We start from the raw sequence: 27,502 nt of genomic DNA on the forward strand, positions 1-27,502 counted from the left end.
AGCTTTCCCTTATTCCCATGATTAAACAGAAAGCATTCAAACCGGTTGCCATTAAGTATGTCATTCTCTGGGGCTGGTGCTGTGGCGCAGCGGGTTAAAGCCCTGGCCTGAAGTGCCGGCATCCCATATGAGCACTGGTTCTAGTCCCGTCTGCTCCTCTTCCAATCCAACTCTCTGCTATGGCCTGTGATAGCAGTAGAAGATGGCCCAAGTCCTTGGGCCCCTGCACCCACGTGGGAGATCCGGAAGAAGTTCCTGTCTCCTGGCTTCGGACTGGTGCAGCTCTGGCTGTTGCGGCCATCTGGGAAGTGAACCAGCAGATGGAAGACCTTTCTCTGTGTCTCTATCTCTCTCTGTAACTCTATCTTTCAAATAAATAAAATAAATCTTAAAAAAAAAAAAAGGATGTCTTTCTCTACTGGTTTTCTCATAGTGTTAATCAGGTTCAGGGCATTTTCATTTGTTCTCAGAGCTTCTACCTTGAAAGCATGGTGAATTTTTTTAATAAAAAACTTTTACTTAATAAATATAAATTTTGAAAGTACAACTTTTGGATTATAGTGGCTTTTCCCCCCATAATCACCCTCCTACCCGCAAACCATCTCATCTCCTATTCCCTCTCCCATCCCATTCTTCATTAAGATTCTTTTTTTTTTTTTTTTTGACAGGCAGAGTAGACAGTGAGAGAGACAGAGAGACAGAGAGAAAGGTCTTTCTTTTCCATTGGTTCACCCCCCAATGGCTGCTGTGGCTGGTGCACTGTGGCCTGCACACTGCGCTGATCCAAAGCCAGGAGCCAGGTGCTTCTCCTGGTCTCCCAGGGCCCAAGCACTTGGGCCATCCTCCACTGCCTTCCTGAGCCACAGCAGAGAGCCGGACTGGAAGAGGAGCAACTGGGACAGAATCCGGTGCCCTGACCGGGACTAGAACCTGGAGTGCCGGCGCCATAGGCAGAGCATTAGCCTATTGAGCCGCGGCGCCGGCCATTAAGATTCATTTTTAATTATCTTTATATACAGAAGATCAACTCTATACTAAGTAAAGATTTCAACAGTTTGTACTCACACGGATACCCAAAGTATAAGGTACTGTTTGAAGACTAGTTTTACCATTAATTCTCATAGTACAACACATTAAGGACAGAGGTCCTACATGGGGAGCAAGTGCACAGTGACTCCTGTTGCTGATTTAACAATTGACACTCTTATTTATGACATCAGTGATCACCCGAGGCTCTTGTCATCAGCTGCCAAGGCTATGGAAGCCTCTTGAGTTCACAAACTCCAACATTATTTAGACAGGGCCATAATCAAAATGGAAGTTCTCTCCTCCCTTCAAGCATGGTGAATTTCTGTCAGATGCCTTTTCTGTTTCTATTGAAATGACTGTCTCTTTTTCTTTCCTTCTGGTAATATGGTAAATGACACTGATTAATTTTCAGATGTTAAACCATATTTACATGTTTTTGTAGTTTACTGAAAGTTTTCATCATGAATGAGGAGGGTGCTGGGTTTTCTCAAACGCACATTCCACACTAACTGATATGATCCTGTGTTTTTACTTCCCTACTATATGAGAGGAGTTCAAGAAGTTTGTGGAAAGTGGAATTAAAAGATAAAGTTATTTTAGTGCAAAAAAATGTGAAATCCATCTGTGCTTTTACCTAACTTCACAAATTCTGTAGTTTAGACTCCAATACATTTAGTAAATTTTAAACACCACAAACACAATGTAACAATTTTTAATATTATTGAATTTTTCATTTAACCAAAGTTTAGGAAAAATTAACAAATGCCACATTTTACAATCATAACCAACCTCATACACTTACCTAGCTCCCAAGATATCCTTCTTGGCAAGGCCTATTCCAGCTATAACTTTAACTCTCACAATACGTGAATTCTCCTACAACACAAAAATTTTTAGTTTATTTTCACGAAGCTATAACTTAGTTAAGAAGTCTTTAAATATATATGTGTGTGTGTATATATATATATATACAATTTTGACATTTAAAAATTGGAGAAATCTTATAAAAATTATGTAGAAAAAAACAAAACTAAATTATTTGCAGATGATATAATTATCAACAAAGAGCAAAAAAACTAGAATCACATTATTATACTGAATAAGAATTTATCACTGCTTCCAAGAAATCTAAAGCCAAGTATAACTAATATGAATTTATCATTGTTGCTATGTACATAATACAAAATGAAGAGTTCATATTCATTTATAGTAACCGCCTAAAAAAAGGTAATTATTTTCAAACTCTCATTCACTAAACTATAGGTAACAATGTGTTAATATCATAAAGTATAAAATATTAAACATCTTAGACATCATGACTGTATTGAAGTTACATGTAAGAATGTCTTTATTTTAACAGAATATATTAAAACATTTACAGATAAAGTGTCAAAGTCTGAAAATTATTCTCAAGTGGCTTAGAAAGTCACTAAAATAAAAAATTTGAATATAACTGCCTTTGGTATATGGAAATAAAGGGAATAAGCAAAAATGTTATCAATTTGTGAATCCAATTTTGTATATGCAGTTGTTCATTACACTGTTGTTTTTACTGTACATTTAGAACTGTTCAAAATACAAGGTAGGTAATAACATTATGAAACAGCATGCACATTTAAAAACATCAAAAGTAAACAGATGTCAGATGCAGAAATAAAACTTAACAGAAATGTAAGAATATGTAAGAAAAAAGAATCAAATATTACTAAATAATATTTCCCCATAAATGGAGAAATTCACTATGTTCCTGGATGGAAATATTCAGTATCATTAAGTGGACCATTTTATCCAAAGTAGCCTACAAATTCAATATAATTCTGTCTTCCTCCTTGATTTTTTTATAATCTTAATAAATACTTTAAAAATTCATGAGTAAAAAATTAAATAAGAACAACATTCTGTCACTATCTTTATACCACACATAGAACCAAATCCCAGATAAAGTCTAAAAATGGAAAAGAAAGCTTTAAAAAATTCACAAGACTTTTTCTATGACATGTGAATAGGAAAGATTTAAAAAGAAACAAAGCCTAATGGGATAATTTGTTAGATTTCACACCATTAAAATTATACACCTTTTATATTCAAAAAGGTGTCCTGGGCACAGTGAACAAAGCAAGGGAACACACAGAAGTACCTAAAGACAAATGACGATTCAGAAGATATGAAGAACTGCTAGTGATGAATAAGTAAAATATAATCAACCTAATACAAGAACTCACGGAGAATGCCCGTGAAACACGCAAACTGACACCCAATGTCCCCAGTAACGAGGGAGAGGGCTACTCTGCTGTCAGGGGCAGTGGAGGCTGACAGGAGTCCTAAAGCAGTAATGCAGGAGCGCCACGTTGTGATGGTTCCCCTGCTTTCCAATGGAACTCCTGGATCAACTTTCAATTATGTATACAAGGACCTAAGCAAAACAGTATTCAGATCCACAAATATGAAATATTGCAGTGCAACAGATAGCAAGCTGATTCTTTTCCAAAACGATTCCACTGGCAAGCAGCGGCCTGCATTCCTTCTGAGGAGAGGTCTGCGTGGGAGAAAAAATAGACATCATAGAGTATTTACTTTAATCTGCTTCCATGTCGGAAGACTTCCAACCACCCTTTCCCTGGAGGTCTCACTACATAAATAAGGCAATCAGACTATTCCATTAGCTCTGAAACCCAGATGGTAGATTGAGAGAACATCAAAAACCCTGACTGGAGATGCTGAATGAAATGTAACTTTCCTTCGTCACCAAATAAAATTAAACACACAGCTAATCTCACTAGAAAGAAAGGAAATCCTTAGGTATCAGACATAAAAGAACTTAGGGGCTGGCGCGGTAGTGCAGTAGGTTAATCCTCCACCTGCAGCGCCAGTATCCCATATGGGTGCTGGCTAGAGCTCTGGCTACTCTTCCAATCCAGCTCTCTGCCATGGCCTGGGAAAGCAGTGAAAGATGGCCCAAGTTCTTGGGCCCCTGCACCTGTGTGGGAGACCCAGAAGAAGCTCCTGGCTCCTGGCTCCTGGCTTCAGATCAGCTCAGCTCTGGCTGTTGCGGCCATCTGGGCAGTGAACCAGCGGATGGAAGACCTCTCTCTCTCTGTCTCTCCATCTCACCATCTGTAACTTTACCACTCTAATAAGTAAAATCATTAAAAGATAAATAAAAGAACTGAAACCCAGATACGAAGTTGGAATTTCAGTTTTCTAAGAGGGATGATTCCCAAAACTCTGAAGACAGTTACCCCAAGTTATTGGGGAATAAATGAACTAACTGAATTATGCCATTGGCCCTCACAACCAAATTCTCACTACACCAGCTGACTGGGAAGATACACACTGAAGTATTTATTTACACTACATAGGTATAAATCTTCAAGACTGAATTCTGAAAATTAAAAGTCTTTTCTGTTATGTCTTAAAAAGTAGACATTTGTTCACGGGGTAAAGTGATCAAAAGTGACAATATGGGGTGGGTGCTTGGCACAGCAGTTCCATAGCTTCTTGTGATGCCTGCAGCCCACATCAGAGTCCTAGCTGCTCTGCTTCTGATCCAGCTTCCTGCTGTTGCACATCCTGGGAGGCAGCAAGTTGTGGCTTAGACTTGGGCCTTTGATCTCATACGGGGAGCCAGATTGAGTTCCTGGAGTTGGCTGGGCCTTGCCCTACCTGTTGAGGGCATTTGGGAAATGAATCAGAGATGGAACATCTCTCTCCATCTGCCTTTCAAATAAAATTAAAATTTTTTTAATTTTTAAAGTGACAATAGCAAATAATGTTATCTTGGTATCATCACTTTTTTTTTCAAAGATTTATTTGAAAGGTAGAGTTACGGGCTGGTGCCGCGGCTCAATAGGATAATCCTCCGCCTTGCGGTGCCGGCACATCAGGTTCTAGTTCCGGTCGGGGCGACGGATTCTGTCCCGGTTGCCCCTCTTCCAGGCCAGCTCTCTGCTGTGGCCCGGGAGTGCAGTGGAGGATGGCCCAAGTCCTTGGGCCCTGCACCCCATGGGAGACCAGGATAAGTACCTGGCTCCTGCCATCGGATCAGCGCGGTGCACTGGCCGCAGCACGCCGACCACAGCAGCCGTTGGAGGGTGAACCAACGGCAAAGGAAGACCTTTCTCTCTCTCTCACTGTCCACTCTGCCTGTCAAAAAAAAAAAAGAAAAAAAGAAAAAAGAAAGAAAGGTAGAGTTACAGAGAGGCAGAGGCAGAGATTGAGGTCTTCCATCCACAGGGTCACTCCTCAAATGGCCGCAACAGCCAGAGCTGGGCTGATCTGAAGCCAGGAGCCAGGAACTTCCTCTGCATCTCTCACGTGGGTGCAGAACCCCAAGCACTTGGGCCACCTTCCACTGCTTTCCCAGGCCACAGCTGAGAGCTGGATTGGAAGTGGAGCAGCTGGGTCTTGAAGCTGCACCCATGTGGGAAGCCGGCACTGCAGGCAGCAGCTCTACCCACTGTGCCACAGCACCAGCTCCGTATCATCATTTCTAAGCTCGGACAGTGCTTATCATCTGCATATGATCATTACTGAAGAAAGGCAGTCATAACCCTCCAAAAGGTCAGTCCACTAATTTTTTAAAAGATGTATTTATTTTATTTGAAAGGCAGAGATAGAGAGAGAGAGAGAGCGAGAGTGCTCCCATCCACTGGTTCACTCCCCAAATGACTCAACGGCTAAAGCTGGGGATATCTGAAGCCAGGAGCCTCTTTTGCATCTTCCAGGTGGGTGCAGGGGCCCAAGCACTTGGGCCATCTTCTGCTGCTTTCCCGGCTATTATCAGGGAGCTGGATTGGAAGTGGAGCAGCAGGGTCACATATGGGATGCCAGCACCGCAAGTGGCAGCTTTACCTGCTACACCATAGTACTGGCCCAAGTCCACTTTTTTTTTTTTTTTTAAGCTCTTGATATTAAAAACCAACCATGCTGACCTTGACTGGAAACTCTCCTAGACAAAACTGTAAGAAGTATTCATTAAAGTCAGGATGAGGAAAGGCAAGGCTTTAGGTTTTTCCATCTCTCAAAGTTCTTGGAAGATGCCACTGTTTGTTACTCTTTATCCTTCCATTCCTCTGTTGTGCCTTTACTCTCACAATCTACATTTTTTTTTCCAATATGCCTTGTGGGGACAGACATTTGGCACGGCAGGTTAAGATCCTGCTGGAGGCTGGCGCCGTGGCTCACTAGGCTAATCCTCTGCCTTGTGGCGCTGGCACAGCGGGTTCTAGTCCTGGTCGGGGCACCGGATTCTGTCCCGGTTGCCCCTCTTCCAGGCCAGCTCTCCGCTGTGGCCCGGGAAGGCAGTGCAGGATGGCCCAAGTACTTGGTCCCTGCACCCCATGGGAGACCAGGAGAAGTACCCGGCTCCTGCCATCGGATCAGAGCGGTGTGCCAGCCACAACGCGCCGGCCACGCCGGCCATTGGAGGGTGAACCAACGGCAAAGGAAGACTTTTCTCTCTCTCTCACTGTCCACTATGCCTGTCCAAAAAAAAAAAAAAAGATCCTGCTGGGGATGCCTGTAGCCCCTAATGGAGTGTCTGAGTTCAAATCCTAGCTCTGCTTCCAATTCCAGCTTCCTTCGAATGCATACCCTAGGAGAGAGCAGGTGATGGCCCAAGTAGGTGAGTCCCTGCCACCCATGTAGGAGACCTGGACTGAATTCTGTTTCTGGTGTTGGCCTGGGTCAGTCCTGGATGTTTTGGGCATAGGAGGAATGAACCAGTTGATGGATATGCTCTCGTGTGCTCACTCTCTCTCAAATAAGTAAAAATTTCACTATACCCTGGGTTTAACTTTCTAACTGTTTATGCAAACTAGATTCGTGGGGCTAGCTCTGTGGCACAGGTCAAGCCGCCACCTGTGATGCTGGCATCCCATACTGGAGTACCAGTTTGTGTCCTGGTTGCTTCATTTCCAATTCAGCTCCCTGCTAATAAGCCTAGGAAAGCATCAACAGGTGGCCCAAGTATGTGGAGTTTTGTTTCTGGCTCCTGACTTCAGCCTGGCCCAGTCCTGGCCATTGTGGCCATTTGGGGAGGAGGGTGAACTGGTAAATGGAAGCTCGTTCTCTCTCTCCCTCTCTCTGGAACAATGCCTTTCAAATATATTTTTTAATATTAAAAAATAGATTCCCTTACGGCTTCACTGTCAAAGTCCTCTAATCATCCAAGCAGAATCCTCTGAAATTATCAGAAATTAAATTATTACTTAATGAGACTAATGATGCTAACTGGAAAAATCAGAATGCTGCAGATCTACTCTATGATAACTGTAAAAAAGGTACAATCAATGCAGGTTAGAAGAAAATATGCAACAATAGGAATCGCTGTTAAAGTAATGACATCCTGGGGCCGGCGCGGTGGTACAGTGGGTTAAACCCCCAGCCTGCAGCGCCAGCATCCCATATGGGCGCCGGTTTGAGTCCTGGCTGCTCCTTTTCCTATCCAGCTCTCTGCTATGGCCTGGGAAAGCAGTGGAAAATGGATCAAGTCCTTGGGCCCCTGCATCCATGTGGGAGACATGGAGGAAGCTCCTGGCTCCTAGCTTTGGATCAGCTCAGCTCTGGCTATTGAGATCATTTGGGGAGTAAACTAGCGGAATGGAAGATCTCTCTCTCTCTCTCTCTCTCTCTCTCTCTCTCTCTCTGTAACTCCTCTTTCAAAATAAATAAAATAATTCTTTAAAAAAAAGTAATGACATCCTGAAGGTTTTTGTTTTTTTCTGAAACATTTTGTGCATTTTACCTAGTTTTTCTTCTCAAAAAGTTCTTTTCTTCATAGCCCAAATGTCTTTTCTAAAAGGCTTCATAGTTGAAATTAATCTTCTCAATGCATCATATACTATTATCTGTTGGAAGCAATAAACTTTATGCCTTTCTTCACTAATAAAATTATGAAGTTCTTGGGCCTCAGAAACTTATCTTTGCATCTTCTAATGCTGAGATGGGGAACCTCTTCTCCGCCAAAGGCCGTCTGGAGATTTATATCATCATTTGCATGCCACACAAAATGATCAACTTAAAAACTAGCCTGCTCCAAATTTATTGAATTTCACGTCCTGCCTGCAGTCGCCTTGAAAGGGCCAGACCAAACCATCTGGAGGACGGCCCCCACTCCCACGCAGCAAAACACATCGCACCCGGGAGGCTGCCTTTCTGAAGTGGTTGAAGGAAGGAATAGGGCATCTTATTATTTTCTTTTAATTAATTAATTGATTTGAAAGGCAGAGTTACAGAGGGAGGGAGGAAGGGGGGGGCAGAGAGAGAGAGAGAGAGAGAGAGAGAAAGGGAGAGAGAGAGTGAGTTTCATCTGCAAGTTCTCTCCAAATGGCCACAATGGCTGGAGCCAGGCTAATCCGAAGCCAGGAGCCAGGAGCTTCCTCCAGGTCTCCCATGCAGGTGCAGGGGTCCAAGGACCTAGGCCATCACCCAGTGCTTTCCCAGGCCATAGCAGAGAGCTGGATGGGAAGTGCAGCAGCCGGGACTTGAACTGGCACCCATATGGGATGCCGCCACTGCAGGTGGCAGTTTTACCTGCTATGTTACAGCGCTGGCCCCACGACACCTTATTAAAAGCAATAAAGAGTTTGCTCTGGGAGCCTACCATCTCCTCCCCCAACACCTGTTCAAGAACACTGATGGCCATATCTCTGCCCACCTAGCGAAGACGGGAGGCCTCCTCTCCCAGGAAACTGCGTGACCCAAGGAGTGAAGGCGTGCTCTAAGCACGGACGCAGGAGACGCCCACAGGGAAATGATAACTCCTCACTGGACTGTGAAATTCTGCATTCAGCAGTACCTGCCCATTCATACAGGAGATGAACGCCACCAAATAAGGGAATAAATTGGGCAGAAGGGAGACAAGAGATTAAGGAAACTGGATTCAACCCAGAAAAGAGATGCGGAGAATTCCCACAAGGGAAGCGGAATTTCCCACAGAAGAGGAAATTTCCCGCAAGTGGAAAGCTCCAGGTGACACTGCACAACAGGTAGTGGGAGCAGGTGGGCCAGACGCAGCCCAGCAAAAGGCCGCCTCCTATCACAGGGAGGGAAAGGACATGGACAGCATTAGTTTTACATAAACACAGAGTTTTCACGGCACTGAGCAGCGTCACGCTCTGACAGTTTGCAAAGTCTGTGATAGGTGTGCAGAGAACTAAAGCACAAAAATGTACAAGTGAACACGGGACACTGATGCACATGAAGCTGCATTTATATAGTGTGTAGTAATAATGTAAACACTGGATAAGTGCTTAAAAAAATTGCTAGAGTCGGAGGGGTGGATGTATTTTCTTTTTCAGGAAGCAACAGACTATATATAATTTATGGTGACCATTTTCCCAATTTATGGGTTGAGAGCAGGCTGCCTCTTCTGATGTATAAATTTATTTGAAATACCTTACAAAAATTAAAACACCAGCCCAGCCCTGCCCCAGGAAATAACTGAAATCAGGAGTATATTGGGAAAGCAAAGGTATATGATTGCTAAATATTTTGTGTGAATGAGTCAAAACTCCTCAGGAACTTTCGACAGTAATAACCTAGATAACACACGGCCAGAATCCTCACACTCGGGAGAGCGCAGAGGCTTGCAAAGTGCATCCCGTGGGACCGGCAGGACGAACATCACGTGGGAATCCATTGCATGAGCCGAGTCTCAGGCCCTGCCCTTTCTGAATCATTCTCCAGGTGATTCTGATGGACACTGATGTTAGGAACCACAGGAACAGTGCACGGGGGAGGGAAGGAACTGCCATGGTTAACGCAGTTATAGGCACGTTCCTCCTTCAGAACACGGAACCTCCCTCTGCACGCTATGTAACTGCCACCAACAGCAAAATCTTTAAAGAAATTACTTATTTTTTATTTACTCGAAAGGCAAGGAGACAGAAAGAGGGCACCCATCCACTGGCTTACTCTCCAGTGCCTGCAACAGCTGGGACTATATCATGCCAAAGCCAGCAGCTGGGGGCCCACTTCAGGTCTCCCACATAGGTGACCCAACTACTTGAGCCACCAACTGCTGGCTCCCAGCATGCACATTTAAAGAAAGCTGGGGTTGGGGGTGGCCCTTTGGTGCAGTGGGTTAAGGCATTGCTTGAGACTGAGCTACTGACAGAACCAACCACATGGATGGCTCTCAAACCATTGTTTTGTTTTGTCTTTAAAAACCAGAGTGGTTGGGTGATCGCTGACATCATACCTAAGAGTGTTGATTGTTAAATTAACAACAGAAGTCACTGTGCACTTATTTCCAATGTAGGACTTCCATCCTCAATGAGTTGTATTATGAGAGTTAACTGTAAAACTTGTTCTCAGTTTTGTGTCTGTGTGTGTGCACACACATGTGCGGTGCGCAAACTGTTGAAATCTTAGTACAGAGTTGGTCTTCTGTGTATAAAGTTAATTGAAAATGAATCTTAATGGAGGATGGGACTAGGAATGGGAGAAGGAGGAGGAGGAGGAGGAGGAGGGGTGGGAGTGGGGTGGGAGGGCGGGTATGATGGGAAGAATCACTATATTCCTAAAGTTGTACTTATGAATGTACTCATTAAATAAAAGGTTTCTTTGGGGAAAAAAAAAAAAAAGCCAAGTGGGCATTTGGCCCAGTAATTAAGATACCAGTTAGGGTATCCAAGTCCTATATCAGAGTACCTGGGTTCAACCCCTACCTCCAGCTCCTGACTCAAGCTTCCTGCTAATGCAGATCTTGGGGCAACAGTGACGATGGAGCACGTAGCTGGGTCCTTGCCACCTATGTATGGGACCTGGGTTGAGTTTCCATCTCTTGACTTCAGCCTGCTTAGCTTGGCCACTGTCGGCATTTGAGTAGTAAACCAGTGAATGGCAGAATGCTCTTGTTCTTTCCACCCCACTTCTCAAGTAAGCAAATCAGTAAGTACACAGTATTCAGTTCCACATATGTGCTGCTCCAGAATGGGCAAAAGTCACCCATGCGATGGTTGCTGATGGAGAGAAGACGGCAGCTGACTGGACAAGGGCTCAAGGGACTATTTTGGAGTGAAAGAAATATTCTAGATCTTCATTAGGTTGCTGGCCACACAGGCTGAAAATCATCAGATCGTATATATATGATATGTACACTTTACCATATGCTTTTTCTTCTCCCCACACCCAGGCAAAAGAAGGCAGGCAAACTGAAACACATTTTCAGAGAAAAATAAAAATTCAGAAAATCATTACCATCAAACACTCTGTTAAACAAACTTTAGATGAGAACTTCAGATGAAGAAAAAAAAAAAGTGATCCCAGATGGAAAGCCAACGATGCAAGAAGCAAAAATGAGCAAATAAAATGGTAACCAGGAGGGTACTTCAGAAGTTTATGGGAAGAAATGAAAAGATATGCTTATTTGGGTGCAGAAAATTTTGAAATTCATGCATACTTTTTTATAATACACATTTTCCATGAGTTTTTTTTTTTTTTTTTTAAGATATATTTCTTTGAAAGGCAGAGTTAGAGAGAGTGAGATCTGCTGGTTCAGTGCCCAAATGGCTGCAACTGCTGGGCCTGGGCCAGGGAGAAGCCAGGAGCTTCTTTCGGTCTCCCCTGTGGGTGCAGGGACCCAAATACCTGGCCCACCTTCCACTAGCTTCCCAGGTACATTAGCAGGGACCTGGATCGGAAGTGAAGCAGCCAGGACTGGAACTAGCACCTACAAAAGATGCCGGCATTGCAGGAGGCGGCTTAACCCATTTCACCAACAGCATTGGCCCCATTCCATGAAGTTTTTAAAGATCCTTTGTATACATTGATTTAAAAAAAATTGTACCATATACACCTGCCCCTTTTTTGTTTTTAATTTGAGAAGCAGAGAGCTAGCGATAGAATAGAAACAAAAAGGAGAGATAGATGGGCACAGAATTCCCATCCACTGGTTCACTGCCTGCAAATATTATCGGTGGCTCGGGCACAGCTGGACTGGGCCAGAGCCAGGAGCAAGAATCCAGTGCAGGTTTCCCATGGAAGTGTCAGCAACTCAATTACTTAATCCATCCCAGCTACCTCCCAGGATCTACACTAGCAGGGAGCTGGAGTCAGGAATCGAACGCAGGCACTCCAGGATGGGACATGGACATTGTTAGCTTTTTGAAGCACCCTTGTATGTGAGGAACAAACATTATGAACAACAATAACAATTGTAAAGAAGATGCTGTGTGTGTTCATGCACGGTTAATAATGTCAATTCCACTTGGGATCCAATTCCAAATCCCTGTCCTGCTCTCTCCTTCCCAGCCTCATTTCCTCTCCTCTCTGCTTCCCAGCCCCTCTCTTGCCCCGCCCCTCTTCCTGCACCACTCTAACCTGCCCTGTGCTCTCCAGCTCCTCCTCTGCACACACATTTCTACCTGGAAGGCTTTGGGCCTCACTCTCCGGGCTCACTCCTCTGCATCCTTAATTTCGATGTAAACGTGGCTTCCTCAGCCCTCCTTGGTAGTCACTCCCCTCCTCCACAACAGAAAAGGCTAATTTTCTGAGTTGCTTTCATCTTACTTTTTTTTCCTTCCTAACATTTATAAAACATTGATGATTTGTGACTATTTATTTAATATCCCATCCCTGGACTACAAATTCAGTGAAGTCTGTTGTCCATCATTTAGCCTCATGGCCCAACCCAAAGTCTGACACGTAAGTATCAACAAACACTGGCGGCAACATGGTGGGGACTGGAGGACATCAGTGTTGAGTAAATGCAGCGCAACACAGAAAGCCCCAGATTACAAGTTCTCCCTTATATGCGGGGGCTAAAATCAAAAAATAAGCACACAAACCAAAAAAAGAAATGCCTGTATTGGTTTTGCCACAAATAGTGTTTTGCCAAACTTTGCTTTAAATCTCTGCTAAACAAGTTGAAAGCATACAGTACTATAGTGTCAATGACACTATATTTGTGACATTTTAAAGTTTATATGAGGGAGGTTGAACATCTTTTCATTTGATTATTGTGTATAGCCATTACCTAGTTTCCTGCTGGACCACGGTCTTTTTATTTGATGAACTCTTAGTGGACCAGCAAGCCTTTTACTAAAATGTAAATTAAAAACATTTTATCAGGGGCCAGCACTGTGGTGCAGTGCGTTAACACTCTGGCCTGAAGTGCCGGCACCCCATACAGATGCCGGTTCAAGACCCAGCTGCTCCACTTCCGATCCAGCTCTATGCTATGGCCTTGGACAATAGTAGAAGATGGCCTAAGTCCTTGGGCCCCTGCACCTGCATGGGGAACCCGGAAGAAGCTCCTGGCTCCTGGCTTTGGACCAGGGCAGCTCCGGCCATTGCGGCCAATTGGGGAGTGAACCATCAGATGGAAGACCTCTCTCTCTCTCTTTCTCTTTGCCTCTCCTCTCTTTGTGTAACTCTGACTTTCAAATAAATATATAAATCTTTAAAAATATATATCACAAAAATAATAAATATTAAGGTAAAAAAAAAACCCAGTTACTAAAATACAGAATTCAAGCATGTCAGGGATCTCCCTAGAAGTTATGACACACGAAGACAAAAGATGTGAAGGGGCCGGCACTGTGGAATAGTGGGTAAAGTCACTGCTTGCAGTGCTGGCATCCCATATGGGGCTGGTTCAAGTTCCAGCTGCTCCTCTTCCAATCCAGCTCTCTGTTATGGCCTGGGAAAGCAGTGGAAGATGGCCTGAGTCCTTGGGCTCCTGCACCATGTGGGAGACCCAGAAGAAGCTCCTGGCTCCTGGCTTTGGATTGGCTTAGCTCTGGCTGTTGCGGCATTCTGGGAAGTGAACCAGCAGATGGAAGACTTCTCTCTCTGCTTTTGTAAATCTGCTTTTCGAATAAAAAATAACTGTTTCTTTTTGACAGACAGAGTGGACAGTGAGAGAGAGAGAGACAGAGAGAAAGGTCTTCCTTTTGCCGTTGGTTCACCCCGCAATGGTCGCTGCGGCTGACGCACCGCAGCCAGCGCACCGCGCTGACTGAAGCCAGGAGCCAGGCACTTCTCCAGATCTCCCATGCGGCTGCAGGACCCAAGGACTTGGGCCATCCCCCACTGCCTTCCCGGGCCACAGCAGAGAGCTGGACTGGAAAAGGAGCAACCGGGACAGAATCCGGCGCCCCAACCGGGACTAGAACCCGGTGAGCCGGCGCCGCAGGCAGAGGATTAGCCTATTGAGCCATGGCACCGGCCAATCTGCCTTTCGAATAAAAAATAACTATTTTTTTAAAAATGGCCAAGTAAAGACCTATGAACAACTAGAGGTTAACTGTACACTTCATGATCTAAGAATCTCATTGCTAAATGATTTTACTTGGGGAACTATTCACAGCAGAAAAATGGAAAGATCAAGTCTGTGGTACTAAATTAAAGAGATTTAGTTTCACAAGGGTTTCAGTCCCTCATCTGCTACCTAAAAGGAATAGCAGGCTGCTCAGGGCATCCTTGAGCAAATCACCCTCTCAGATTCCCTATCCCTAAAATGAGGATGACACTATCTAATTTTGCAAGATTGTTGCCATGTTCACAGCAAAAGTATGAAAACATCTAATGTGGTACCTGGCATGTGTAGCAGGTGCTCAATAAGAGACATATTGTAATAATTAAGGTGACTCTTTTTTCCTGGAGAGTATTTTTACTAAAACATATGATTCTTTGTTTCCATTACTCTCTTCATTGCCCCAACATATCTCACTTGGAAGCCAGACATTTGGGTCAAGCCATGAGTTACAGTACTAGATTACAGATAATTCTCCAAGACTTTCAGAAAAGTATTATCAAAACCCTTTTCATTTTATTTATTTATTTATTTATTTTTGACAGGCAGAGTGGACAGTGAGAGAGAGAGACAGAGAGAAAGGTCTTCCTTTTGCCGTTGGTTCACCCTCCAATGGCCGCCGCGCTGCGCCTGGCGCACCGCGCTGATCCGATGGCAGGAGCCAGGAGCCAGGTGCTTTTCCTGGTCTCCCATGGGGTGCAGGGCCCAAGCACCTGGGCCATGCTCCACTGCACTCCCTGGCCACAGCAGAGAGCTGGCCTGGAAGAGGGGCAACCGGGACAGAATCCAGCACCCCAACCGGGACTAGAACCCGGTGTGCCGGTGCCGCTAGGCGGAGGATTAACCTAGTGAGCCGCGGCGCCGGCCCCATTTTTTTTTTTTTTTTAACAGGCAGAGTGGACAGTGAGAGAGAGAGAGAGAGAAAGGTCTTCCTTTTGTCGTTGGTTCACCCTCCAATGGCCGCCGCGACCGGCGCACTGCAGCCTGGCACACCGTGCCTATCCAAAGGCAGGAGCCAGGAGCCAGGTGCTTCCCCCGGTCTCCCATGGAGTGCAGGGCCTAAGCACTTGGGCCATCCTCCACTGCACTCCCTGGCCACAGCAGAGAGCTGGCCTGGAAGAGGGGCAAACCGGGACAGAATCCGGTGCCCCAACCGGGACTAGAACCTGGTGTGCCGGCGCCGCTAGGTGGAGGATTATCCTATTGAGCTGCGGCGCTGGCCCAAAACACTTTTCCATTTGTTTGTGCTGTGCCTTTCTCCCTGCATTTATCACCAGACTTCTCTCACCTTGTTAATTAATTCATCCTCCTAATATATGGATAGGATTGCAAGGGAGCCAGGAAAACCAGAAGCTACGGGGTGGACATCAGTAACATCAGTAGTGACAGAACTTACAACAAACAACAGCAGGTGTAGCAATTCAAAAATTGGCAGTTTGACTTAAAGCAGTACTAGAATGGATGACGATGACACATTGAGTAATAACTGTGTTCAATCAGTTTTCATGTGTCTCCATTACAATATTTCTAATATCAGAGATAGCCAGGGGGTAGGCCAATTGGTCAATTTAAATTCTGTTCAGAGTGAGAATTGAGCCTAATGATTAAGAAGCCCACAGCTCATACCATAGTACCTGAGTTTGCGAGCCGGCTCCAGTTCCTGACTCCAGCTTCCTGCTAATGCAGGCCCCGGGGAGCAGCTGGTGATGGCTCAAGTGATTGAATTTCTGCCACTCATAGGGCAAACCTGAACTGAGTTTCCCTCTCCCAGCTTCAACACAGCCAAGCTTTTGCAGGGATGTGGGGAGTGAACCAGCAGATGACAACTGCCTCCATCTGTCTGGATATCAAATAAATAAATAAATATCAGAATAACCTCCTCTGACAGATGTTAAATAATTAGGTAATGTCACAAAGTATGTGACAGGCCAAAATTCCAAGCATTTTCTACACTCCTGCTCACCCTAAATGATGTGTTTACAAGGTCCCTTCCAGCTCCATGGTTCTGCCTATTCCCATGTGACATATGAATTTTGTGAACTCTTGTGAACAGAGGTGTCAACAGCAGGCCCATGATAGGCAGGGTCTGTGGGGAGAGGGGAGTTTCATGGAGGTGAGTGGTCGGCACGCACACCAGCAAGGGGCACTGAAGGAAGGAAGGAGGTGCCACAGCGAGATGCGTTAGTAGGTGCCAACTAGCATGGAGGCAGAGGAGGATGCCATATGGAGAAGTAATAGCAGTGGATGCAACGGGTCCATGGAGGCAAAGAGCCGAAAGCAGAACACAGACACAGCAGTGGTGTCTGTGTGGCTGGGAAATCAGTCACATTGAACACATAAGTAAATGTATTGAACTAACAAGTAAATACATGAAAGATTAGGAAAACCAGATTTTTTACTGTTAAAGAAGGTACTTATGGCTAGGAAGGAGCCATGGCGTTAGATTTCAATTGGATTTTTGAATTGGATTCAAGAATTTTAAATATTTATGCACAGATTGACATAGAAATGTCTACAGATTTGTGTGTACACACACACACACACTTTTTTAAAACTGTTCACTGAGATGGCAAAAGAGCACATCCTAGAAGCAATGAGTATAACAAGCACCTAGATCTTGGCTTCTACAACCCCTTTGCTACCAAATGGATTCAATGCTCTTAAGAAAAACGGCTGATTCCAGGCAGGGCTGAGCCAGGCAAAGTACAAGCCTGAACACCATCTACCAGAGAGCAGTGTTCAAAGGATAGTTTGACACAAAGACCTAGGAACTTTGTTTAAGGACTCCCACTGGCCAAACTGGGACCATTTGAGCAACAAGATAATTAATGACTGGGGCCAGTGCTGTGGCACAGTGGGTTAATGCTCTAGCCTGAAGCGCCAGCATCCCATATGGGTGCCGGTTCAAGACCCAGCTGCTCCACTTCCAATCCAGCTCTCTGAAATGGCTGGGAAAGCAGAAGATGGTCCAAGTCCTTGGGCCCCAGCACCTGCTTCGGATCAGTGCAGCTCCGGCCGTTGCAACCAACTGAGGAGTGAACTAGAGGATGGAAGACCTCTCTCTCTCTCTCTGCCTCTCCTCTCTCTAACTCTCTGACTTTCAAATAAATAAATAAATCTTAAAAAAAAAAAGGTAATTATGATCCACTAAGTGGGGCTGCACAAATCTGTGCTGATATAAATAAATGAAAAAACAAGCAAGAGGAAAGGAAAAGCTCTTCTGACACAGAATATCAACTATGGAGATAAAAAATAGCGATTCTGATGGAATTCATCAATGGATGCTAAAACTGGGGACAAGAGTGTTATGAGAAATAGGATCCTGATACAAACTCAGAATACTTCCCCACAAAATACTAATCAATTACAAAGAAACAAATCAGTGACTTTTTAAGGAAAAAACTTGGCAGACGCCAACATGACCAAGTGACCAAGGCTGTCACTGGCAGTGATGGGACAAGGCGTCACTCACCCCCTTGATGTGAAGCACTGACATCCCTGCCAATACAGCGTGACCTTAACACGGACTTAAACAGTAAACAGACGCTCTGTGGTCTGAACATGACGTGGCTTCTCAAACACGTAGACATGTAAGTCTCCACACCACAGGGTCACAGTTAATGAATCCATGTTAATGATGGATTACAATGGAGGCTTTGGTCCAATCATGGTGTCTGAAGTGGGGCCTTTGGGAAGCGACTGGATTGGATTAGGTTGCTGGGGTGGAGCTCCATGATGAAATCATGATGACTTGCTAAGGAAATGTCCCATCCTGGGCAGATGAACAGTGTGCCACCTGGCTCAACACGTGATCATCCCTCTGCCATCTTCCAGCCTCATCAGATGCCTAAACCAATAGGGCTGCCCAATGTTGGACTGCAAACCTCCAAAACTGTAGACAGAAATAAACCTTCCTTCCTAGAAAAATCCTCTCAGGTATTTTATAGTTAAAGTAATGAAAAGCTGACTAATGTTCAGACCCAAGTTGATGACTCTCCTATAGGATGCACAACCTGAACTCCCTAAAACTATCAAGGGCCAGAGAGATGGAGGAAGTGGTACAGAGTGCGAGAGACTGCTAGCACATGACAAGGAAAGGCAACACGCGTCCAAAAGGGATCTTTCACTCCACAGGAAAAAGAGAAATGATTAGAATAGTATCTGAGCAATGAACAGTACTGTTTCATCAATCTTGATTTCCTAGTTTGGGGAAATGCATGGATGTTCTGTAGGAAGAAATGTTTTAGAAAAGTACGTGCTAGAATATTTAGAGAGGACGGGACACTGTCTGTCGCTTGCCTCCAAATAGTTCAGAGAAAGAATGATTAAAATGGCAAAACAACACAAGAGGTCATGGAGCAACTGTGGTGAGATGTTAACATTGGGAGACTCTGCACGAGAAGGTTCCTGAGTTCTTTATGCAGCAATTTCAATGATTTTGTTGGTTTCAATAATTTTACAATAAATTATTAAAAAACAAAGCTGTAGTATTTACACGCTTCTTTAGTCCCATGGAGACTTAGGAAAAATACTTGAGAATGGTCCTGAAGCTAAAGAACTACAAAAAAGCAGTAGTGGCATAACAGCCCATCAGAGGTTGGGATGATTACTAACACAGATGCACCTCAACCAGGCTGCTCCTTCTTTGTGGGTGGCACATGAAGGTTTAGGAGCTTTCTTCCCAGAATCTGTATCCCCCACCAACAATTCGGGAGAGTCTTCCCTACTGTCAACCCCAAGAGACTGTCAGAGCCAATTTGGTACACATTACATTACACTTCTTCCTTGGTTTGTTCATGCATTCATGCGAAATGGTGCACCCAGAGCCAGGGCCATCTTCATGGAAGTCCACTTACACACAGAAGAGCTCACTCTCACTGAAAAGTGGGAAGAGGGTATTATGATATCAACTTCAGCATCCTTAACACTAACAGGCTCCCACAGTGTGACTCAGTGGCTATTCACTATATACGGTTTACAATTTCCTATCTTTTATCTGATTCTACACATTGTTCTCCTTGTTTCAATCTCAAGTTTAGGGTAAGAATCCCCTCTTTGGGCTGCAACGGAAAAGCTACTTGTCATCAACAGCAGAGGGCTGTTAGTCCTATCCCGGGACTATTCTGTGAGCTTTAGAAACAACATATCTACAATGGTGTTTTTTGCAAAGAGGGTTAGGTTAAGAGTTTTCCAAGCCTTCTGTTACTTGTGTGAAGGACCTGTAAATAAACAGCAAGTGATACACGTGGGATGGCAACCACTACCATAAGACAAGCGATTCTTGTCTTTTCTAGCAGGTGGTGAGCTCCTTAAAGGCTGAGGCCATCTTTTTTTCTCTGTATCCCTGGTACCTAGCAGAATACAAGACACAGAGCAGTTAATTAACCTCTACTGAATTAATAACACAATTAAAACATCACGCCTCCCATCCTACCCCACTCTCTTGCTGGATATGGACAAGGTAGACCTTGGGAGATGAGAAGAAACACGAGTCACACATCTACACCAAGACCCTCAACACACAAACAGGGTAGGCGGCCCCAGGAAACTCTCTAGAAGTACCAACCCTTTAGCCAGCCCGGGAACTCCACATTTCAAAGGGTGCAGCTTCTGGTCTTCAGCCCTCATTGCCTACTGCCGCAAGTAGCTTTATTTCAACTGGGTAGAGGGGTGATGCAAGAGGCAGACAACTTGGAAACCAGGATCCTGTCTTAGAAAGAGAAGACAGGGAGAAGGACAGCTTTCCTGTGTGCCATGCTCAATCGGCTCCGCTGGAGGGGTGAGATGGGAAATTCAGAACACAAGGCCTGCTTAACAACAGCAGGGAAATCCAAGTCCAAAGCCAGCCTGAAGCTCTCTGCATCGGCAGTTACATGGCTGGGGATCTGCTCACAGGAAGAAAGCTACCACAGGTGCCATGCGACATTCTCTCTTCCAGGTGGCCTTTTCAGGGCAGTAGTAGGGCCATTCCCTGGAATGTTATCTTTAGCTCTAACACCATTGTTTCTGAGGGACAGCAGAGCTGTCACCATCTACCCAGCCCTGCTTGGCTTCTCTTCCGACAGCAGTAACTAGGAAACTAAATTCTAATCACATCCCATAAGCATTCTCAACACACCAAGTTAACTTGCGTGCATTCACTAACTGCCCACTGTTCATGAACCAAGAACTCTCAAGAGAAGTTCAAGACTTCTGAAGACATTACATTTCCAAGAGAAGGCACTGTGCAGATCCTATCAGAAGACAACTAAGCAAAGCAATAAGGCGCTGGCTTTCCAATTAACCGGGGGGTGTGGTGTGTGTGGGGGTGGTCTCATGTTGAGAACAGGTGCACGTGAGGCTTAATCAGCCAGCAGGAACGAATAGATTTAATTGTTTTCCTAGCCTGTATCAGTCACTGAACACACAGCCTTTTCATTCTCCACCCATCCCCAGTTTAGAGACAATCTCCAAGAACATAGGGAAGCCATATCTCATCTCCAAAACGCCTTCCTTGCAAGAAGGGCAAGGGACAATCAGCATAAGCCACTGAGCTGCGGACACACGCCTCAAATCGCGGCACTCCAGAGTTTAGTTCTCAGAAGGAACAGTCGTGGGAAGTTCTTTTAAAGTATCTCTCTTTTTGTCCGGCTGTTATTTAACAGCAACCAAGAGCGGAGAAACAAGGCATGAACTCCCCACACTTGTTGCTGAAGGCGCGCAGGAAACGCTATCTGCCAGCTCTCCATGCCCGACTCCGGTCAGGAGACTGAAAGAGGATTTTTCAGATAAGAAGGGAGGGGAAAATACAAAAAAAAAAAAAAAAAAAAAAACCAGCTTGGAAGTCTCCAAACCCAAGTCTGTAAAGTTCAGTCTGGCCGGCCCGCGCCCCAACACGCTCTTCCGCCGCGGGGATGCTGAGCTGCAGGGAAACTCGCCCCGCCCCCGGGGAGCTCCCGCACCCGGGGCGGGGGCGGCAGGAAGGGGCTGGCGGGGCGCTGTGGTCCCCGCGCGCACGCGGCCCGCTCGCCGCCGAGCCCCCGCCGCTGCACACTTCCTGGAGGAAACTGACAAGGCAGGCGGCTGCCCAGGGGAGCCGGGGTGGGGCAGCCCGCAGAGTCCCCCGAGCCGGCCCGCGCGCCGCCGCCCGGGCTCGCGCAGGCACGGGGGGCGCGGACGGCAGCGCCCCTGGCCGGAGCCGCCGGCGCCGCCCTGCCTCCGCGGGTCCGGATGATGGACGGCGCCCTGGGAAGCCCGCCCCGCAGCCTCGCGGCCCCGCAGTCCCGCGGCCCCCGCACCTCGTCCTCCAGGAGCCCGAACACCTCCACCGCGCTAGTTGCCATTTCCGAAAGCTTCCCGCAAACCGGACGCGCTCGCCCCCGCCCAGGGCTGGGAACCGTAGTGAGGAGGAGGAGGAGGAGAAGGGGCAGGAGGCGGGGAGGAGTTGGAGGAAGAGGAGGCGGCGCTCGCCCCGCGGCAGCAGTACCGCCCCCGGCGGGCGCGCGCTGGCGGCACGAGACCGCGCGGCGGGAAAGGGCCGGCGGCGGCGCGCGTGGCAGGGGAGAGGGCGCTGTGGACCTCGGCCAGAGGAGCGCGCGCGGTGGGCTCACGCGTGGGGTAGCCGGGGGAGGCCTGGGAGCGTGGACCCTCCCCAGCGAAAAGAAGCTGCGGTTTTCCCAAGCCGCAGGTCTCGCCGGGAGCCCACCAGAACGCGGCCTCGGAGTAAACACCCGGGAACAGACACGCGTGGCTTCTGTCTAAAGCCCCGACTGGAAACCCCAGCACTTGCTTCTTGGCTTGGGATGCCCATTCCAACAGCAGCTGGACCTGGGCGCCGCCGGGGAAAGCCCCGCGCGAGCGTGGCAGCAAGAGGGCAGCCTCCAAGGGACCCCATCAGTCTGGGACCTGGCGCCTGAGGTGGTTTCGCTGTGGTTTGTAACCCCTGAGCCAGATCCTAAGCCGTCTGCTGTCCAGGGTTCTTGTCTATCCAGCTCTTAGACTTAACCCTGTAAGCCCGCTTAGCTAAGCGGTGACTGGAAGGGCGTGGGGGAGTAAATGCGCTAGAAAACCTGTGCGAGGGAATGATGAGGATTTTTGAATATCCGTGTCTGATGGGTTTTAGAGTTTCACAATCGCAGGAAGCCCCCACGGAATAAAGCGCCTATAGAAGGGAATGGGGGAAATAGAAACTCTTGTTCATGTTTGTACAGTGGAAGTTTTCAAAACCCTACAATCCCAAAACAAAATTTTTATTTTTTAAGATGTATTTATTTGAGAGGCAGAGTAACAGAGAGAAGGAGGGACAGAAAGGTCTTCCATCTGCTGGTTCACTCCCGAAATGGCCACAAAGATGGGAGCTGACCTGATCCGCAGCCAGCAGCCAGGAGCTTCTTCCTGGTCTCCCACATGGATGCAGGGGCCCAAGCACTTGGGCCATTCTCCACTGCTTTCCCAGGCCACAGCAGAGAGCTGGAGCAGAAGAGGAGCAGCAGGACTCGAACCGGTGCCTATATGGGATGCTTGTGGCTCAAGCGGAGGCTTAACCTACTACACCACAGTGTCAGGCCCCAAAAACATAATTTTCCTTAAAGAATTCCAAGTATGCTGGAAAGATTCCTAGTGGCTCAAGATGCCAATAGGTGGGAGCAATACTGCAGCCTGTATTACAGCTTATGTAAGATTTTGTACTTTATGTTTGGCAAGGTCTGTTTCATATTATCTGAATTCTGTTAATACACACTCCAAATGTTATGTGTATTGCAGGAAAGAGGAGATATTTAAATAAATGAGTGAAAAGTCTAGGATGTCAGGAATTGTTTATCTAAATTTAAAAAGCCACAGTATTACCTTCAGTTTTAGAAACTGTCACATAACAATGTGGTGTGTGTGTGAGGGGGTGTCACAAATAAAGTAATCTGAAAATAGTGTGTGCCCCTTTAATTTGGGAATATTTTCCCCCAATTTCTCATGATACATGTTTTTTACATTTAAGTAAGCCATTCATGTCATTTCAGGGCATAATTACAAAGAGATAGAGAAACAGCTTACCTTGCTGTTACCAACAGTTAATGAATCCACAAGTATATATGCGGCCTAAAATTGGCAATGAAATCAATCCCCGAGAGATTATAAAGCACTTGATACAGCAAATAGGTAGTAGTGAAAACAATTCCAACTATCATTAATCTGTTTTCTGTCTGTCTAGATCCAAAATCATAATGAAAAATTAAACAGACTACTACTGATATATGATGGGCTGGCGCCGCGGCTCACTAGGCTAATCCTACGCCTTGCGGCGCCGGCACACCGGGTTCTAGTCCCGGTTGGGGCGCCAGATTCTGTCCCGGTTGCCCCTGTTCCAGGCCAGCTCTCTGCTGTGGCCAGGGAGTGCAGTGGAGGATGGCCCAAGTACTTGGGCCCTGCACCCCATGGGAGACCAGAAGTACCTGGCTCCTGCCATCAGATCAGCGCGGTGCGCCGGCCGCAGCGGCCATTGGAGGGTGAACCAACAGCAAAGGAAGACCTTTCTCTCTGTCTCTCTCTCTCACTGTCCACTCTGCCTGTAAATAAATAAATAAATAAATAATAGATATGTGATGAACTAGAGCAATTATCTCAGCCAGGCTGGGCCCTGTGCAGCTGGCACCTGAAATTAACATGAAATTCGGATACTGGAGGTGTGTCAGCTGGTGGTCCAATAACCAACCATCCAGTAACTGCATAACTATGTAAGAGGAATGGGATACTGTGTGTAGAGTTTGCTCCAAGCCTCATAGCTCTGCTAGGACTAATCCCCAGAGCACAGGTAATTCAGACAGTGCCAATGGCATCACTATTTTATCTTTTATCTTGAACCTACACTCCCTTCATGCACTGGTTCGTTCCCCAAATGGCCACAATGGTTAGAGCTGGACCAGGCCAAAGTCAGGAGCCTGGAGCTCCATCCGAGTGTCCCATGTAGGTGCCAGGGCCCACATATTTGTGCCATCTGCTGCTGCTTTCCCAGGTGCATTGGCAGGGAGCTGGATGGGAAGTGGAACAGCCAGGACTCAAACTAGTGCCCATAAGGGATGCCATTATCACAGGCAGCTGCTTAACCAACTGCACCATGATGCAGGCCCCTGAAATGTACATTTTGAGTACATACAAAAGAGTATAAAAATATGTAAGGTATAAAAAATAACAATAAAATGTACCTTGTGTATCTATCACTCACTGTTAAGAGAATATTACCCAAACCGTTTTTGCCTCCTCTCTACCCTCCTATTCAACCTGTTTCCTGACTCCCAAGAGATAACTCCAATTCTGAATTCCATTTACCATTTTTCTTAATTTTTAACATAAGCATCTTTTCATTTCATATTCCACAAGCTTTCCCTTTATTTGAAAGGCAGACTGACAAAACGAGGGAGGGATGAAGAGCAAAATCTCCCATCGGCTGGTTCACTCGCCAAGTGCCTGCAACAGCTGAGGCTGGCACAGGTCAAAACCAGGAGCTCAGAACTCCACCCATGTCTCTCCCAGGTGCCTTCCAGAAGCTCTAGGGTCATCATCTGCTGCCTTCTGAAGTGCATTAGCAGGGAGCTGGGTCAGAGGAGGAGGCAGGACTCAATCCCAGGCACTCTGAAATGAGGGGTCGGCATTCCAAGCAGTTCTTAACTGCTGTGTCACCCACATGAGATGCCTGGAAAGAGTTCTGGGCTCCTGGCTTGGACAGTTGTGGGCATGTGGGGAGTGAGCCAGTGGTAGAGATCAATCTTTCTCTCCCCGGCCTCCTCCTCCCTCCCTCTCTTTCTCTGCCTTTCAAATAAATAATCTTGAAAAAAATTGTTTACCACATGTGTGGGTCTTTCTAAACACATTGCTCATTTTTGCTTCTTGGAACTTCATATAAATGAAATCGTAAAGTGCCTTGCGTTTTCTTAGCTTGACATCCTATTTTGGGGGTCAATTCATGTGAGTTGTGTTGTAACTGATTTTTTCACTGCTGTGTAATATTCTATTGGATGGGGCTGGCACTGTGGTGTAGCAGGTGAAGCTGACACCTACAGTGCTGGCATCCCATATGGGCACAGTTCGAGTTCCGGCTGCTCCACTTCCCATCCAGCTCTCTGCTGTGGCTGGGAAAGCAGTGGAGGATGGCCCAAGCCCTTGGGCCCCTGCACCCATGTAGGAGACCCAGAGGAAGCTCCTGGCTCATGGCTTCGGATGGGTGCATCTCCAGCCATTGCAGCCAATTAGGGAGTGGACCAACAGATGGAGGACCTCACTCTCTCTCTCTGCCTCTCCTTTTCTCTCTGTGTGACTCCAACTTTCAAATAAATAAATAAATCTTTAAAAAGTATTCTATTGGATGAATATAACAGTCGTTCTTCTGATGTTGGACCTTGGGTGTTCTTTTTGTTTTCAATTTGAAAGATCTCTTATATGGTTTAGCTGTTTTAAATATTTGCAGCACATTGTTTAGATAAATAACAATGGTATGTGTGAAATTTAATGTTGGTTCAGATTGTATCAGTTGAGATAAAAGTGGTATCAGTTGAGATAAAAGAGATAAAAGACTGCTAATACTTGCTCAAAGGTACATTATCTTTAAAGAGAAAAATATCAGGGGTTGGCACTGTGGCATAGTGGGTAAAGAGAAAAATATCAATTTGAATTTTAGTGTTCAAAGAGTCACCCCATTTTACATTTTTTAAAAAAATTTGTTTATTTGAGAGGCAGAGTTAGAGAAAGACAGAGAGAGAGGCAAAGAGGGAGGTCTTCCATCCTCCAGTTCACTCTCCAATGGCTGTAATGGCCAAAGCTGCAGCGATCCAAAGCCAGGAGCCAGGAGCTTCTTCCAGGTCTCCCATGTGGGTGTGGGGGCCCAAAGACTTGAACCATCTTCCACTGCTTTTCCAGGCACATTAGCAGGGAGCTGGATTGTAAGTGGAGAAGCTGGGATACAAACTTGTACCCATAGGGGATGCCAGCGCTGCAGGCAGAGGCTTCACCTGCTACCTATTTTCCTTTTTTTAAAAAATGAAGTAGGTGCCGGCACAGTGGCATAGTGGGTAAAGCCACCATCAGCAACGCTGCTGTTCCATATGGGCACCTGTTCAACTCCCAGCTGCTCTACTTCTGATCCCGCTTTCTGCTATGGCCTGGGAAAGCACTAGAAGATGGTTCAAGTGCTTGGGCCCCTGCACCCATGTGGGAGACCAGGAAGAAGCTTCTGACTCCTGGCTTCAGATGGGCCCAGCTCCGGCCTTTGCAGCCACCTGGGGAGTGAACCAGTGGATGGAAGGCTCCTCTCTTGTTCTCTCGCTCTCCCTCCCTCCTCACCGATGCAGCCATCTGGGGAGTTGATATCATCCAGCTCAGTAATTTTCCTGTGGGTTCTTGCCATCTATTCAAAGAATTCTGAATACTGGCACAAAATTGATCAGCTTACAAATCTCATCAAATTGAGACTATCTGCCAGCCTGTATCAGAGTGAACCAGCAGATGGAAGACCTCTCTCTGCCTCTGCCTCTCTGTAACTCTGTCTTTCAAATACCTACATCTTTAAAAAAATGAAGTAAATATAAAACTTTGCCCCATCTGTACCCCAAATACAGAACAATGATTTTTGTTTGAACCTTCTTTTCCATACCATATTTAGTAATTTGCACTTCACATTCTGAGCAGTGAGAAGCAATATTTCATTCTTTACAAAGTGTTTAGAGATCTAACTGTTTTGGGATTTCTTTTTGTGTGCTAATACAAATAACGCCTCTGTAAACACTGATACACAGGTTTCTTGGAATGAATGTAGAAGAGCTTCTCCAGGGTACCTGTCTTAAGAATGGTTTTTATAGCTGAGTCTAAAAAGCACATTTTTGTATAATGTCAAAGTCTCCTCCAAAGGAGTATATAAGCTTACATTCCCACTCATAGCTTGAAAAGTCCTCAGTGCTGTTCCTATTTGCCTACACTCAATTGTTTTCTTACTCTTGTAACTATAAATTGATTTCTCACTTTGATTTGAATTTGCATTTTACTAGTTTTTAATGAGGTTGAGCAAATTTTCATATATATTATTTTTATTTTCTTTTCTAAAATTGCTTATTCAAGTCTTTTTTTCTTCTTTTTTTAAAGATTTATTGATTTATTTGAAAGTCAGAGTTATGCAGAGAGGAAAGGAGAGGCAGAGAGAAAGAGGTCATCCATCGCTGGTTCTCTTCCTAACTGGCCGCAACGGCCAGAGCT

General features: G+C 45.8%; 1 protein-coding gene across 2 annotated transcripts in view; it reads right to left on the bottom strand.

Annotated features, from left to right (window-relative positions):
- The window catches only part of NEDD4 (NEDD4 E3 ubiquitin protein ligase), a 146,975-nt gene extending 125,227 nt beyond the window's left edge, over nucleotides 1-21,748 (bottom strand). Inside the window, exons 1-2 of one of the 2 annotated variants that reach the window (XM_051821964.2) lie at nucleotides 21,568-21,748; nucleotides 1,832-1,905 (exon numbers count right to left, since the gene is read on the bottom strand). In XM_051821964.2, the coding sequence (XP_051677924.1) occupies nucleotides 1,832-1,905; nucleotides 21,568-21,612 (119 nt within the window). In that variant the 5' untranslated portion in view covers nucleotides 21,613-21,748. The remainder of the gene's footprint in view (nucleotides 1-1,831; nucleotides 1,906-21,567) is intronic. The other variant, XM_089310395.1, reaches the window with a different exon arrangement.
- Between the last annotated feature and the right edge of the window lie 5,754 nt (nucleotides 21,749-27,502).

This window comes from Oryctolagus cuniculus, chromosome 12 (assembly GCF_051225735.1).
Source record: "Oryctolagus cuniculus isolate XC-2025 breed Fujian yellow rabbit chromosome 12, ASM5122573v1, whole genome shotgun sequence".
In the NCBI taxonomy this organism is placed as follows: Eukaryota; Metazoa; Chordata; class Mammalia; order Lagomorpha; family Leporidae; genus Oryctolagus; species Oryctolagus cuniculus.